Source organism: Myotis myotis, unplaced genomic scaffold (assembly GCF_014108235.1).
Source record: "Myotis myotis isolate mMyoMyo1 unplaced genomic scaffold, mMyoMyo1.p scaffold_m19_p_11, whole genome shotgun sequence".
NCBI lineage: Eukaryota > Metazoa > Chordata > Mammalia > Chiroptera > Vespertilionidae > Myotis > Myotis myotis.
In genome coordinates, this window is record NW_023416315.1 from 47382900 (window position 1) to 47397939 (window position 15040).

The 15040-nt window shown below is 46.4% G+C and overlaps 1 protein-coding gene across 9 annotated transcripts; it reads left to right on the plus strand.

The window, feature by feature from the left end:
• Positions 1 to 829: 829 nt before the first annotated feature.
• Positions 830 to 14615, plus strand: ZNF212 (zinc finger protein 212). Of its 9 annotated transcripts, none has more exons than XM_036328398.1 (6): positions 3829 to 3964; positions 6580 to 6671; positions 10044 to 10415; positions 10505 to 10631; positions 11747 to 11836; positions 12581 to 13440. In XM_036328398.1, the coding sequence occupies exons 2-6, from the start codon at positions 6642 to 6644 to the stop codon at positions 13438 to 13440; spliced, it is 1479 nt and encodes a 492-aa protein (XP_036184291.1). In that variant the 5' UTR covers positions 3829 to 3964; positions 6580 to 6641. The 9 variants fall into 9 exon arrangements, with proteins under 9 accessions (XP_036184283.1, XP_036184285.1, XP_036184286.1 ...); XM_036328399.1 differs by lacking the exon at positions 3829 to 3964 and adding an exon at positions 5905 to 6094; XM_036328390.1 differs by lacking the exon at positions 6580 to 6671 and having other exon boundaries at positions 830 to 3964; positions 9917 to 10415; positions 12581 to 14615.
• The last annotated feature ends 425 nt before the right edge of the window (positions 14616 to 15040 follow it).

Genomic DNA, 15040 nt, shown 5'->3' on the forward strand with positions numbered 1-15040 from the left:
TTTTTTTTTTTTTTTTTGGCTGTTAAGAGTATAAAGATAGGGAGAGATCACTATTGAGTGATCAATATACTTGTGTATATTTTGCCCTCAAGGAGCTGATTCCCAAAGAGGTTTCGTGACTAAATTAGAGGGCAGAAAGTATCTGGTTCCTTCATCCTAGTCTGGTAGCTCCCAGGGCACCAAGAGCCCCTCAGCTAGGAGTCATCCCAGCCTCCAACGCCGGCCCCAGGAGAGTCCTATAGTGAGCCCTGCCCCTGCGCTATCCAAGGTGATGCCACTCGAGATGGACCTCTCCCAGGCAGCAAGGATCCCGAGTGGGGACCCTGCCATCCACTTTCTGAAGGGCCTGCTTTGGGTGGATTTTTATTCTCCATCTGATAGTGTGTTAATTAAAATTAACTTTTAATTTAAAAGCTAATGTGCACAGTAAAAATTCAAGTGGTTAAGAAAAAGACAATCCTCACTCGAGCATATAGTTTTATTGCTTTTTAGAGAGCGGAAGGGAGAGAGAAACATCAATCATTTTCCTGCCTGATCCCCTGTTGAAAAGCATCCACAGCTAAGAGCTTTTTTTTTTTTTAATATATTTTTATTGATTTCGGAGAAGGGAGAGAGAGATAGAAACATGAAAGATGAGAGAATCATTGATTGGCTGCCTCCTGCATGCCCCTCACTAGGGTTGGGGCCCACAATCTGGACATGTGCCCTGACCAGGAATGGAACTGTGACCTGGTTCATAGGTCAATGCTCAACCACAACCACACTGGCTGGGCAAGAGCTTTTTAAAAATATCTTCACCCAAAGATGTTTTCATTTCTTTCTTTTTTTTTGAGAGGATGAGAAACATCGACTGGTTGCCTCCTGTACCTGCGCTGACCAGGGATCGAACCCACAACCCTCTGATGTACAGGATGACGCTCCAACCAACTGAGCCACCTGGCCAGGCTACTAAGAGCTTCTTGTATGTCCTTCCAGAACTGGAGGAGTCCCCAAAGGGAATGAGGTAACGGGCCCAGAGGAATGGAGAAGTGCTAAGCTGACAAAATTATCAGATGTCCGCTGCACACGTACACAGCAGGGTGGTGCAGCTTGAGCCAAGCGTATTCTGCTAGGATTCTCACTGACCTCCAGCCTAGTGAGCATGCTCCCCAGCACTGTGTGTGTTTGTTTTAGAGAGAAGGTACACAAAGGATATGGTCCCTGCCACCTAGAGACTAGGATAGTAAGGGGAACAGAATAGAAAGGGTCTCTACTAAGTGGAATAAAGCTGTGGCCTGTAAACTTTCTTGGATAAAAAATGTCTGGGCATATATATGCTAATACATATACTATAAATCACACTTGCAATAGAAAATTTAAAGGTCAAGGTAAATATTTTAAAGCATTTTAAACTATATTATTTGTAATTCAAAGAATATTTCTGTCACTAAAAATGGGGGGGGGGGGTGAGTGAGAGATTCAAGGTCACATTCAGCTCTGGGTGTGTTATGTATTTATTGATTTCTAGAGAGAAACATCTATTTGTTGTTCCACTTATTTATCCATTCATTGGTTGATTCTTGTATGTGCCCTCATCAGGGATCAAACCCACAACCTTGGGGTATCAGGAGGGCACTCTAACCAGTGAGCTACCCGGCCAGGGCCTCTGCATGTTTCAATCATTCTATAGATGACAGGATATGAGTATATTGATTTCTCTGATAACATTACCACCAATGGGAATAATTGTGAACCTAATTTTAAAGTTTATTTGATAGTTGCTCTTTGAGCCTGCCCGCTCTCGCTCTCCTCCTGAGAGTGTACTTTCACTTTAATAAATCTTGCCACTGCCGCTTGAACTCCTAAAAAAACGTTTATTCAAAGGCATGTGTCAAGATCTGTGTGTCATCGGGAAAGGACAAATGGGTGGCTTCTCAGAGTCAGCAAGGAGACATTTATCTTGGTGAATTCTAGCACCTTGACAAAGCAAAAGACAAACCAAAATGAGAAGTTGCCTGTTATTGAGTGCTTACTCTATACCAGGCCTTCAGCTACATAAGCATTTTACTTACACAGTGTCATTTATTTTAACCCCATTAAAAACCCTTGGCTATGGTTTTCATATCCTCAGGGAGAAGACACTGAGGCAGAGTGAACATGAACCACACCACTTGGTGAGTGAAGGAGCTAGGACACACATAATAGCAATCGTGAGCGCATCTTGAGCTCTTACTATGACAGGTTGCACTGTAAGCATCTGACTTGAACTAACTCGTTTAGTCTGCACAACAGCTCTCAGATGCGTGCTATTATTTCCCACTAATAATGAGGAATTGGAGGTGCCAATAAGTTAATGACTTGCCCAAAGTCCACATGTAGTAAGTGGGGGTGCTGGTCTCACTCCTTGGCCCCACTTTCTAACTCCTTGCGCTACCATCTCCAAAAGCCCATGACACTGCAAAATAGTGCCTGGTGCTTCCTCCCTTGCACACTCGAAATTTGATCTAAATATTCTTCCAGAGTTCCAGGCTCAGTCAGGGATGCTGAATCATGCTGACTCTCAAGAGACTGACTGATGGATAAGCCAGAGTATCAGTTTAATAATTTCCAAGGGTGGGCTGGATAGTTGCATCAGCCTGACCTGCCTGTTGTCTCCCAATACACAGGGACCAGCATCAGCATAAGGTTGCCTGGTGGACATAGAAATGGAATGGTGTTTGAGTTCTCTACCTGGATCGCTTAATGACCTCAGTATTCTATGTCCTGATATGTCTATCTCCACAATCTCTGTACATTATTTTCTGTATCTGCAGTAAGTTTTTGTTGGCCAGAGAGAGCAGATCAAACTCTGGATATATCTCAATGGCTGACTAGTTTCCTCCACATGGCCCCTTCTTTAAATAGATTAATGATTCAATCAATCTGTCAAAGTGGTTGCCCTGGACATCATGCCTTCTCTTGGAGGTGACTTTTCCTAGCCTTGCTCTCTGATTTGCTATTAAATCACCCAAAAATATTTATGAGCACGTCTATGAGCAAATAGAAGTACCGAGGAGGGAGAGACGTTTTAGTGAATTACCATATAAACAAATGAAAAAAAAATGAGGTGATTTTGGATTGTGATAAATGCTATGAACAATGTTCAGAGGAAGATAACTAGACTGAGGACTGGGATAGAGGAAGATACAGGGAATGTCTCTCTGAAGAGGTGAAGTCTGACCCGAGCCCTGCATGCCAAGAAGGACTTGGTCATGTGAACATAGAGTTTAGTTCTCAGGGGAAGCATTTTATGTCTATATTGGAAGTGGAAGTTCATTGCAAGTCTCTGCAGAGACAATGTGGCACAAATTAGGCAAATATGGTTGCAAAACTCCACACGCATCATTTCACATGCAGCATGTGCACTGGATTACATATGTGATATCAGGGCTATCTTGGGGTTTCCAAGGCATGTGATTACTATAATGAATAGGCTACGGTGGGTTGGCCTTGGCACCTGACCCCACATTGTTGAGATGGGAAGTGTGCTTCTAGCTGCTAGAAAGCAACATTTTGGAATACAACCGCTTGCCATTTGGGACCATAGCTCTTTTCCCCAACTAGATTACATGTTCTCTCAGAGAAAAGTCTGAGTTTTATACATTTTGGAATATCGCAAAGCACCTAGCAGAGTTCTGGGCACGTAAAATAAGAAAAACAAAGTCCGCTGGGTTTGCCTTAACTTTGGAACCTACACTTGGAGGGACCAAGTCCTCCGCGCGGAGCTGCTCTTCACCCTCCGGCCGCGCGGGGGCGCAATGGGAATCCCGCGCGCCGAGCACGAGCGGCTGGAGCCGGTCTTGGCCTTGTGTCAACACGGCGCTGGTGGCGGCTTCGAGGAGGGGCTGGGACGCCCCGCAGACCCGCGCGCAGTCCGAGGGAGAGCAGGCGCGGCCCCGCCGCGGACGGGCGACTGGCAGCCATGGCGGAGTCGGCGTCGGCTCGGGTAAGAGTCCCCCTGGCCCGGGGGCGCGTTTGGGGTGACGGAGCTGCGGGGCGGGGCGGGGCGGGTCCCCCGGGCTGCCGCTGCGCCGGTGAGCGCCCACCTGCCCCCGCGACCCCCGGCTCTGCCCTCCCCTGTCCAGTCCCTTCCGCGTCGGGCCGGAGCCCCCGAGCGACGCGCCTTCGCCGGGAAACTTCTGCGAGGCTAGTTCCGTGCTCTCGGGCGTGTGACCGTCCCCACCCGCGCTCTCCGCGGCGCCCGGAGCGGTGTCGCGATGGAAACTCTGGGTCCCCACCGCCGCCCGGGAGCCCGCCGGCTGCTCCGGGCGCCCGAGCGCTCCTCGCTCCTCGGCGGCCAGCGCGGCTCGCTCCCGGCCATTGTGCTGCGCCGGTCCCTCCGGCCACATTGTCCCGCTACGGACTTCGGCGGCGGGGCTGCAGCCGCAGGTTGAAGGCGGGCTGGGCTGCCGCTCCCGGGGGACAGGTGTCAGCTCGCCGCTAGTTGCCCGGGTTGGTGGGTGAGGCTGGGGGTCCCCCCGCCCCCCCGAGCCCGCCCTCCGCGGGACTCGGGGCTCGGGGAGAGGAGAGTCCTGGGCTTGGAGGCAAGAAACTGCTTCCAGCCGCAACTCGGCTCCCACCCCCCAGGGCCGGGCCTCCGTTTTCTTCCTAAATTATGTTGGACTAGTTGCTGGATAGTCTCTAGGGTTCCTGCCAGCTCTGACATTCGCTTGTTATTCGAAAGTAGTGGTGGATTTGATCATGCGAGAGGATGTGCGATGGAAAAGGCAGATGGAATTTAATTGGTTTATTTTATTTTGTTTTTTGATTTAGAGAGAAAGAGCAAGAGAAACATCGATTTGTTGTTCCGCTTATTTATGCATTCATTGGTTGCTTCTTGTGTGTGTGCCCTGATGGGCGATCGAACCGGCAACCTTGGCATATCCGGACGACACCCGGCCAGGGCTGGAATTTAATTTTTTTTTATTATTGATTTTTAGATAGAGAGAGGAGGGAGAGAGAGGGAAAGAGAGAAACATCGATCTGTTGTTCCACTTATTTAAGCGTTCATTGGTTGGTTGGGTTTTTTTTTATAACCCATTGATTTTTTTTTTTTTTACTCATTGATTTTTTTTTTTTTAATCCTCACCCGAGGATATGTTTTTATTGATTTTAGAGAGGAAGGGAGAGAGAGGGGGCGGGAGAAAGAGAAACATCGATCGCTGCCTCCCATCTGCGCCCCAAGCATTTCGTGGTCTAGAAACACTTTCAGAATCATATGAGATCTCGTGAGAATTGAGGGCTAGCAAGATGCACTGTATTTGATTCTTTTTTTATTTTTTTAATCCTCACCCGAGGATATGTTTTTATTAATTTTACAGAGGGGAAGGGAGAGAGGCGAGAGAGAAGCAGCGGTGGTCAGGGCTGTTTGATTCTTGCAGGAAGGGGGTGAGCACTCGGAGGGGAAGGATTGGCAGGCTTGCAGAGCGGTGTTTGCTCTCAAGGAAGCTGAAGTTGAACTATGAAGACAAGACACAAATGTTTACAGCATTTGCCTCATCTGACTCCTTTAACTAAGGCGATACAGTCAGAGACCTGGCTTTTCCTCAGGGCCAGATTAGTGGTGAAGCAGGGCAGGAGGGCAAGCGGGCGAGCGGCCAGAGTGCTTCTGCCTGGCTGGTCAGTGCACAGCGACTTGCATGGCATCAGCAGGTCTTGTTAAAAGGAAGCCTTAAAGATCCTCCAAAATTCAAAACTACGCTCTAAGTAACTTATGGATCTGTCGTTGTAGAATGTATTTAAATTGTCCTTCAGCATATTCCTATTCTCAGGCATTTTCTCTTCAGATGAGGATTCTGTACCTCTCATTTGACAGGGTGGCCAAGTAGGTACCATGATGAAAACAACTAAAAACGTTGGGGGGGGGGGGGGGGGGGGGGGCACGACACGACACAAATATACTTGATATTTATGTTAGTAAAGAATACTTGGAGCCCAAAATCCAGGGGAAAGAGGGAGCTCTTAAGAGGTAAGGAGGGTTCTGAAACCAACTTTGAGGGCTTTTGCTGAACATTCATCTGTGGTGTTTATGACCTCAAGGGGCCTGGAAAATAGAAGATAAAACTCAAAGCCTAAGGTGAGAGTCAGGAAGCCTCCTGCCTGAATCCCATAAAGCTGAGACCCAAAGGGCAAAGGGCAACATTCACGAACTAAAAGCTCTTAGCCCCAGGTGATTGCAGAGAAAGTTACATATGTCAAACCTTGGTGCTGAGAGATGGGCGCAAGATGGCTCTTGAAAATTGATGACTCTTAGATGGTTTTATTGCCTGAATTTATATGACCTGGATGGTCCAAGAAACTGCAAGCAGAGAATTTAATTTAAAGTAGAACCTCCAGCTGTCTGACAAAAATAAACATGAATCGCCCTAGCTGGTTTGGCTCAGTGGATAGAGAGCATCGACCTGCAGATGGGTTCGATTCCGGTCAAGGGCACATGCCCAGGTTGCGGGCTCGGTCCTCAGTAGGGGATGTGCAAGAGGCAGCCCATCAATGATTTCCTCTCATCATGTGTTTATCTCTCCTCCCTTCCTCTCTAAAATCAATTACAATATATTTTAAAAGAAAAAAAGGAGGGGGAATAACAGAATAAGGAAAAAATCATCTAAAAGAAGGCAAGAAAGAAGATGAAAGATGGGATAAATCACACAGAAAAGGTACAAAATAAATATACATCAATAATTAGAATAAATGTAAATGGACTGAATGATCTAGTTAAAAGAAAAAAAGATGGGCTGGATGAGGGAAATTCAACTGTATGGTTTATAACATACAATACAGAATAAAGCTGTGGAAATGACTGAATATGAAAGGATAGGAAATCATATACCAGGTTAATACTAATCAAAAGAAAATTGGCCCTTGTTGGTGTGGATCAGTGGTTAGAGCATCGACCCTTGATCCAAAGGGTTGCAGGTTTATTCTGGTCAAGGGCATATACTGGGTTGCAGGTTCCCTGCCCCAATTGGGGCGAATGCAGGAGGCAACCAATTGATGTGGCTCTTTCATATTGATGTTTCTCTCCTCTCTTCCCCTCCCTCTTCCCTTCCACTTTCTAAAATCAAATGGAAAAAATACCCTCCGGAGAGAATTAACCAAAAAAAAGGAAGAGAGGGAGGAAGGAAATAGGCTTAACTATATTAATATTGCTAGAGATAGAGAACTAGTACTATTTTTATAATGGTAAAAGACTCGATTTACTAGCTTGATATGACATTTCTAGTGTTATATACACTTAATTATGTAGCCTCAAAATATATAAAACAAAAGTTGATAGAACAAGGAAAATTCACTACCATAGTAGAAGATTTTGATATTGCCTTATTATTTTATCAAGCAGGAAACAATTAGTGAGGGTGTAGTATCTCCAAAGAACTTTCTGAGATAGTGGAAATATTCTGTCTACACTGCTCAGTGCAGTAGCTACAAGGTACATGTGGCTATTGAGCACTTAAAATGTAGCTAGTATGACTGAGGAACTTGCATTTTTAATTTAATTTCAATTAATTTAACTTTAAACAGCCACATGTTTCTAGTGGCTATTATAGTAGACAGAACATATAGAGAGGATATGATTAATTTTTCCCATATATCTACCCCATATATATACTTTTGATGTATAGAGAGATTGATGAAAAGAAAAGAGAGAAGGCATAAAGCCCTATTACTGCCCTGGCCGGTGTGGCTCAGTTGGTTGAGCGGTGTCTCATGCACCAGAAAGATACAGGTTCGATTGCCAGTCAAGGGCACATGCTTGGGTTGCGGGCTAGCTCCCCAGTGGAGGCTGTGCAGGAGGCAGCCGATTGATGTTGCGCTCTCATATTGATTTTTTCTCTCCCTCTCCCTTCCTCTCGCTAAAAATCAATAAAGTATTTTTTTTTAAAGAGGTGGTGGTGGAGGGATTGAACAAAAAGAAAAAAAGAGCTTATGGACACGAACAACAGAGTGGTGATTGCAAGGTGATGGGGGTGGAGGTGGAAGAGGGATAAATGGTGAAGGAAAGAATAATAAAAGAAAGAAAAAAATAAAAACAAAACCCTGTTAGTAATGAAAGTGTGTTCTGGTGCTGACCGTGGGTGGGGCTGGGACCTTAGGTAGGGCTGCTAAGCAGAATGTCACCATGCGCCCTCTGTGCGTGGCTGGGGGTTCCTCAGATGGTCCCAGTGCCTGCTTGCCTGTTATTTGCTCCAGGTGACACAAGCTCCCTGCCAAACCCTCATTTAATTGCAGATGCACGAGCAAGATAGATGTTGTTGTCTTAAGCCTCTAAATTTTGGGATTTGAGGATTGGAACAGGTACCTGGGAAATATGCTCAAATATTGAAAGACATCAAAAATACTTTTAAAAAGGAGTGTATAGTATGTGCATGGATTGAAACATTTCATCCTAAAGATGTCACTTTTCAAATTTACCTATGGATTTGAGGCAGCTCCAAACAAAATCTCTAAAGATTTTTTTTGTGTGAAATTTTTCAAATTTGTAGAATATCAACAGGCCTAAAATAGTCAATATACTCCTGTAAAACAAGGAGGTAGGACTTTCCTTACCAGATATCAATAATTATCAAAAAACTATGGCCATTAAGATGGCAATATTGACAAAGTGATAGAAAAATTGACCCGTAGAACAGAATAGGGAAGCCAGAAACAAGCATATGTAAGAAAACTTGACTTATGACAGAGATAGCAGATCAGATCAGTGGGTAAATGATGGATTTTTCATTATGTAGTGTTAGGTCTGTTGATTTCCCATATGAAAATTGAGTCTTGCACCACAAATATCAGTTCTAGTTGAGGTAAATACTTAAATGAGAAAATCAAAACTATAAAGTATTTAGAAGACTGTATTGTGGGTTCTAGATTTCTGTTTTACAACTTTTGACACAAAAGTTCAAACCATAAAAGTATTAATACTGATAACATTCAGCTCCATTAAAGTTAAAGACTTTTGATCAAATAATACTGAAGAGAGTAAAAAAAAAAAGGTACAAATAAAGAGAAGATATTTGCAACATATATAACTGATAGAGATTAGTGTCCAGAATTTACAGTGAAATCCGAGGGGACGTGAAAGAAAAGTCAGATAACCCAAAAGTAAGTGGGCAAGACTTTAGCAGGTAGTTCACTAAAGGGGACATTGAATGGCCTGTAAGCATATTTCTTCTCAATGTCTTGGTCTCAATGTCTTCATTGTGGTGAGAGAAGCAGCCTTGAACAAAGTGTGCCACATAAAAGGAGATGAGTCTTGCGGGGTTAGGACTGAAATGTGAACCTGCAGTAGGACAGCGGGGCTAAGAGGACAGCTTCAAGAGGACTCCCCAAGTATTGGACTTAGTCATGTTGAGCTGCAGCCACAGTGATTTTCCTCTTGTCAAGGACAGACCATAAAAATGAGAAGTATAAGAAGAATGTCAGAGGACTTTGATCATTTCACTGAATGATTATGAAGAATTTGTTCACTTATACTGGCTGCCAGGGTGCACAGATGAATGAGTTGAGTCTTATAGGTCCTGCTAAAGGAACCTTAAGGGGCTGCTGAAAGGTTTCAGCAAAAGGGACCTGATCAACTATGAAGTCTGGCAGGAATGTGGAGACAGGAGTAGATGTAAATAATATCATCACAGCAAAACATCACAAATAGCCCAAAATATCAAACAGAGAGAAATTGGTTTAAAAAATGAATCCTGACACAGAAAAGTGTTAGACAATATGCTATGTATGAGACACAGGTAACAAAACATGTACAGTATGATTTCAATTTCATTGACCAAAAAAAGATGGAAGAAAAAAAAACTTATAGGAAATACACCAATATTCTAACAACATATTTTACATAATCCTCCTTCCCTCCTTCCTTCTCTCTATTTTTCCATACTTTTTATTATATGTGTACAATTTGCAGTATCAGAATACAAAAGAGCATACTTTTTAAATTAAAAAGTAGCAGCCAGGTACTCGTTATGAGTCTGCTGGACTCTCCCTGGTGTTGGGAAGTGGCGCTGACTGACCGACCGGGTCTGGCTCTTCAGCACAGGAGGAAGCGCCGTGCCACACCCTTGGCTTCTCCCTCGCCGCCCCCACAAGAGACAGAGGCCGAAGAGATGTCACTCCAGTCAGTGATGGCCGCCCTCCAGGCCGTGGAGAAGAAGATGGAGGCCCAGGCTGCCCAGCTGCAGAGCCTGGAGAGACGCATGGAGACAGCGGAGAAGAAGCTGGCTGACTTTGAGAAGACAGCCGTGGAGTTCGGGAACCAGCTGGAGGGCAAGTGGGCCGTGCTGGGGACCCTGCTGCAGGAGTACGGGCTGCTGCAGCGGCGGATGGAGAACATGGAGAACCTGCTGAGGAACAGGAACTTCTGGGTCCTGCGGCTGCCCCCGGGCAGCACAGGGGAGGCCCCCAAGGTAGTCCTTTTATTTGAGATTCTCACTTGGTGGCTTTTCCCTAATGGCCGAGACAGGAAGCACTCACTGTGTAACATTTGCGATTTCAGTTGCCCAGGTCACTCGAGAATGATGGAGTCTGCTTCTCGGAGCAGGAGTGGGAGAATCTGGAGGACTGGCAGAAGGAGCTGTACAGAAACGTGATGATGAGCAACTATGAGACGCTAGTCTCTCTGAGTAAGCAGCCCTTTCCGCCCAGACATCCCACAATTCCTGGCCTGTGCTGAGTGGAAAAATGGGAGTCTCCGGGTCCTCAATTTACCAAGACATTAGGAAAGGTCATGGTGTCATGCCTTCCTTCTCTGTGGTCACATAGTCAGATCTTGATAATATTTACTAATAGATAAGAGGTCATGATATGCATTATAGTATAACATAGCTAGGGCTCCTCATGCTATTTTTTTTTCTTAATATATTTTTTATTGATTTCAGAGAAGAAAGGAGAGGGAGAGACAGAAACATCAACAATGAAAGATAATCACTGATGGGCCACCTCCTGCACACCCCCCACCAGGGACCTAGCCTGCACCCTGGGAATCGAACTGTGACCTCCTGGTTCACAGGTCAACGCTTAACCACTGAGCCATGCTGGCCAGGCCCTCATGATATTTCAAGTGCTTAAGACTATTTGATAAGGAATCCTTTGTTACCTGGGATGAGACAGGCAGTACAGGCTAACCAAAAATTGTCCTGGGCACTTGGCTGGAATCACAGCCAGTTGTGGTCTCGGTGTTTATTTTGTGTTGATGAGAAGTACTGCTTAATAGATACAGATTTTGATATGCAAAATGTTAGCTATTACATTATAAATGCATTTTGTTTGGTAGACAAAATGTTTGACAGTCTAACAGGTTCATGGAAGGTTGTCAAGAAGGCCACTGGGACTGGAGCAGAGTGGAGGGGGCAGGAAAGTAGCAAATGGGTCAGAAAGGTTACTGTGACCTCACTGGGCCATGTGTTGCTTGTGGCCGATGCCTTATCTGTCACAGGTAGGGGATAAGTGCCTGCCATTTCGCAGTGGTATTGGTGGAATGAGTGATGGGCTCCTGTGCCTGCCTGCTGAGCCACAGGGGACTGATGAAGGGGTACCGAGGGCGCAGTTAGCTGAATACATCATTCCAATGGGCCATAATTTTCTAATTGTCCCAAACTACTAGGGGAAAGTGACAGAAACAGTACTTTGAAGATTTAATATTGACTCCTTGACATTGGTCACCTCGTTCATCAGCAAATGACTAGTGTGCAATGAGAGTTTACTCTCCTGGGCTCACATTGTGCTATTTCCAACCCAGAGGTCCTTGGCCAGCCAGAAGGAGAAGCGGAGTTGGGTACAGAGATGCTGGGAGACTTGGAGGAGGAAGGCCTTGGTGGTGTCCATCCAGGTGAGTGGCTCCAGAATATTCCATTCCCCTCCCCACTCCCTGCAGTCTATAGTGCGCTTTCCCACTGCTAAACTGCCAAACATTGATCATCAGTAGCCTCATGTGGCATTTACTTATTCTAGATTCTTTTATGATTATCATTAGCTCACCTATTACGTGTGTCTGAACTCCTTACTGCTATTTGGAATCCTTGAGATTCATGACCATATCGGACTTCTTCGTGTCCTACACAGGACTTTAGTCAAAACCCACAGGGCATTGAGGATAGGGTTGCTCACAGCATCAGGAGTGAAGCTGACTGGGTGAGAGACAGGAAAAGCATTTATAAGCCAGGTAATTTGGGGAGAGTGTGCAGGAAGAACAGCTGGATACATGAACTTTTAAGCTATAGGTTTAGTTGTGTGTGTGTGTTTTTAATCTTATTTTTATTACTTTAACACTCCTAAGTAAATATAGTTTTTCAGTATATTTAGCCATTTTTCAGAGATTGAATATAATTTGTGGACAAACTTAGAAAAACTATCGTTTATAACATTGTTCTGTAAGAAGAATATATTCAGATTTCCCACCCACATGTCTCTGCCTGAGGATAGGTTTCCCTTTCCAGGTTTTGGAACCCAGTCGGTCTCTAATTCCCTTGATCCTTTGATTTGAGCCCTTCTGGGATTCACATATGTTTAGCTCCAAAGAAACCAAAAGTGCTATAATGTGATCTTTTTTTGTTGGTTTTCTTTGTTTTGGCAGCAGAAGGGGTTGTGATTAAGCAGGAGGTAGAGTACCCGCCGGAACGCTCTGAGGATCTTCCAGGAGAGCTCTCAGGCCCCGCGGAAGAGCCGGCTTTCCTGGGCCCGGAGCAGACTGAGCTCTGGAACACTCAGGGGGGCTCTGTCCTCTTGGAACCAGGGGCCGGGGACGCTAATCTAGAGGAGCCCACTGAGGGCAGCAGAGACCCTGGCAGTGACAGAAATCTGGACGGCCCCCCGAAGCAGAAATCTAATAGGCCAGTGCAACTGGCTCCGGAATGTAATCCGGCCCTGAAGCTGAATAGGGAAGATTTTGGCCCCTACGATTGTCCTGAGTGTGAGCTCAGCTTCCGCTGTGAGCAGCAGCTGGCCTATCTGCGGGCCCACCCATCATGGGAGTCTTCCACCACCTCAGAGCCAGAGGAGGGTCTTAGGTCCAGGCCACTGCTGAAGCCCCAGTCCAAGAAGGGGAAGCAGCATCAGTGTGACGTGTGCATGAGGAGCTTCAGCAGCAAGGTGAACCTGGCGAATCACCAGCGCTGCCATTTGCAGGAGGGGCCCAGTGGTGGCCAGCGTGTCCAGGAGAGGTTCTCGCCCAACAGCCTGGTTGCCCTGCCCGGCCACATCCCCTGGAGGAAAAGCCGGAGTTGCCTCATCTGTGGTTACTGTGGCAAGAGCTTCAGCCACCCATCAGATCTGGTGCGGCACCAGCGCATCCACACGGGTGAGCGGCCCTACACCTGCCCCGAGTGTGAGCGGAGCTTCGTGCAGAAGCAGCACCTCCTGCAGCACCAGAAGATCCACCAGCGGGAGCGAGGCGCGCTGGCCTCGGAGCCAGGCAGGCCCAACGGCCTGCTCTAAGGGTGCCAGCCCCCCGCCTGTCCGGGGGGGCTGAGGGGGCTGGCATTGGTCCCCCGAAGAGACACTGTGCAGAGTCAGGGACTGACTTCTTCCTTGGGGGTGTCATTTTGATTTGCCTATCTTTGGCCAAGCAGCAGGCCGAGCCCAAGTCCTCAGAACTGTGTGGAGGAGGGGCGGGGCCAGGCCTGTCCCTGCTGTCTACCCTGCTGCTGTGTTTGCCGTGTCTTTGGCACCTTCGAGTCTCGGGTTTTCCCATCCATGCTGATACTTGTGCACTGGGATTGGTTTGAGGGTCTATCCCAGGGTTTCAGGTCTTCCCACGGGTGGAGTCGGGCCAAAGGAATGAGCAGGTGTGCAGAAGAGCTCTGGGAAGCATAACCCTCTGTTTCCTCTTCTGTTGTAGTCTCCTTGTTAATAACAAGTAGAAGTAATTTAAGTGAACTGCTCACCTTGCTCTGAAGAACCTTTTTGGAATTAGATTTTAGCTGATTTAAAGAAAATACGGCCTGACACTTGTTTTTTAAACTTCCCAAGTTGTAGAAGTTGTTCCTAACATGGGGACTGCTGCCATCTGGGAGGGAATTGTTTCTGGGCCTCCTTTAGCCTGCCCACACTTAGGCCAGTGATCAGGGTGCATAACGCGGGCTCCCTATTGTGAGGGGACTTAGCACTCTCGGATGGGGCTCACTGAATCAAAAGGACCGAGGGGGGGAGAGCCGTGGGAGGACCCCAAAAGCCCCCATTGAGAATGAGGAGTCTGGGAAAGGAGCTGAGAGTACGGAGCTGCTTCCTCCCAGGAGCTCGGTGCTTGGGTTTCTCACCACAGCTCTCTTCCTCTTCCATCTGCGTCCTCGCTGGGTTCTGCAGCCTCACAGGGTAGACGACTCCTTTGTTACTTAAGGTTGTTCAGCTTGTATCAGCTTGTACTTGAGTTTGTTCCTGTTAGACCAGTTGTTCCTTGAGGTTGTTCAAATGACACACTTTCCCAATTAGTTCTGGGGTTGACTGTTCCAGAGATGATGGAGAAAAAGCACGTGGGTGCTCGTCTCCCAGGAGTGTTGAATGCCTGCCGCACTGCTGTCGGGAGTGGGCTCCTGGGTCCTGTGTGAGTGTCCCCTTTGATGACTTGGCAGTTGCTTAGAATAAAACTTGCTACTGGCAAAAAAATGTGCTCATGTTGGGTGTTTTTCTTCAGTTGTCAAGAAGACCCTCCTAGGAGCAAGGTGGAGGAGGTGCCTGACCTGGAGCAGTGACAGGGCTGACTTAAACCTAGATTTGCAGACGAGAAGAGGGTGTGTGTGGGACCCTGTTGGTGGACGCTGGGGGCTGCAGACAGTCTGAATGTCAGTTGTTGGAAGGCAGTAGGTAGAGGAGGCAGGTGCACCAGGGAGTACTGGGTAGCAGTTGGAAATATTGACTTCAGTATACATGTAGTCATATGGATTGATCTTAAAAATATAATGTTGAGTGGAAAAATATAAGAAATTGAGATATATAACAATACCATTTATGTAAATTAAAAATGCATGTACACAAAACAGAACACATAGAAATAAAAAATTACACATTAAAGGCATCTCAGCACTCTGGCCAGGGTGCT

Coding starts and splice junctions, on each gene's coding strand:
- ZNF212 (XM_036328390.1), top strand. CDS start 3,777: ATGGGAATCCCGCGCGCCGAGCACGAGCGGCTGGAGCCGGTCTTGGCC. Junction 10,416..10,504: donor GCACAGGGGAGGCCCCCAAG/GTAGTCCTTTTA, acceptor TTGCGATTTCAG/TTGCCCAGGTCACTCGAGAA. Junction 10,632..11,746: donor TGAGACGCTAGTCTCTCTGA/GTAAGCAGCCCT, acceptor TTTCCAACCCAG/AGGTCCTTGGCCAGCCAGAA.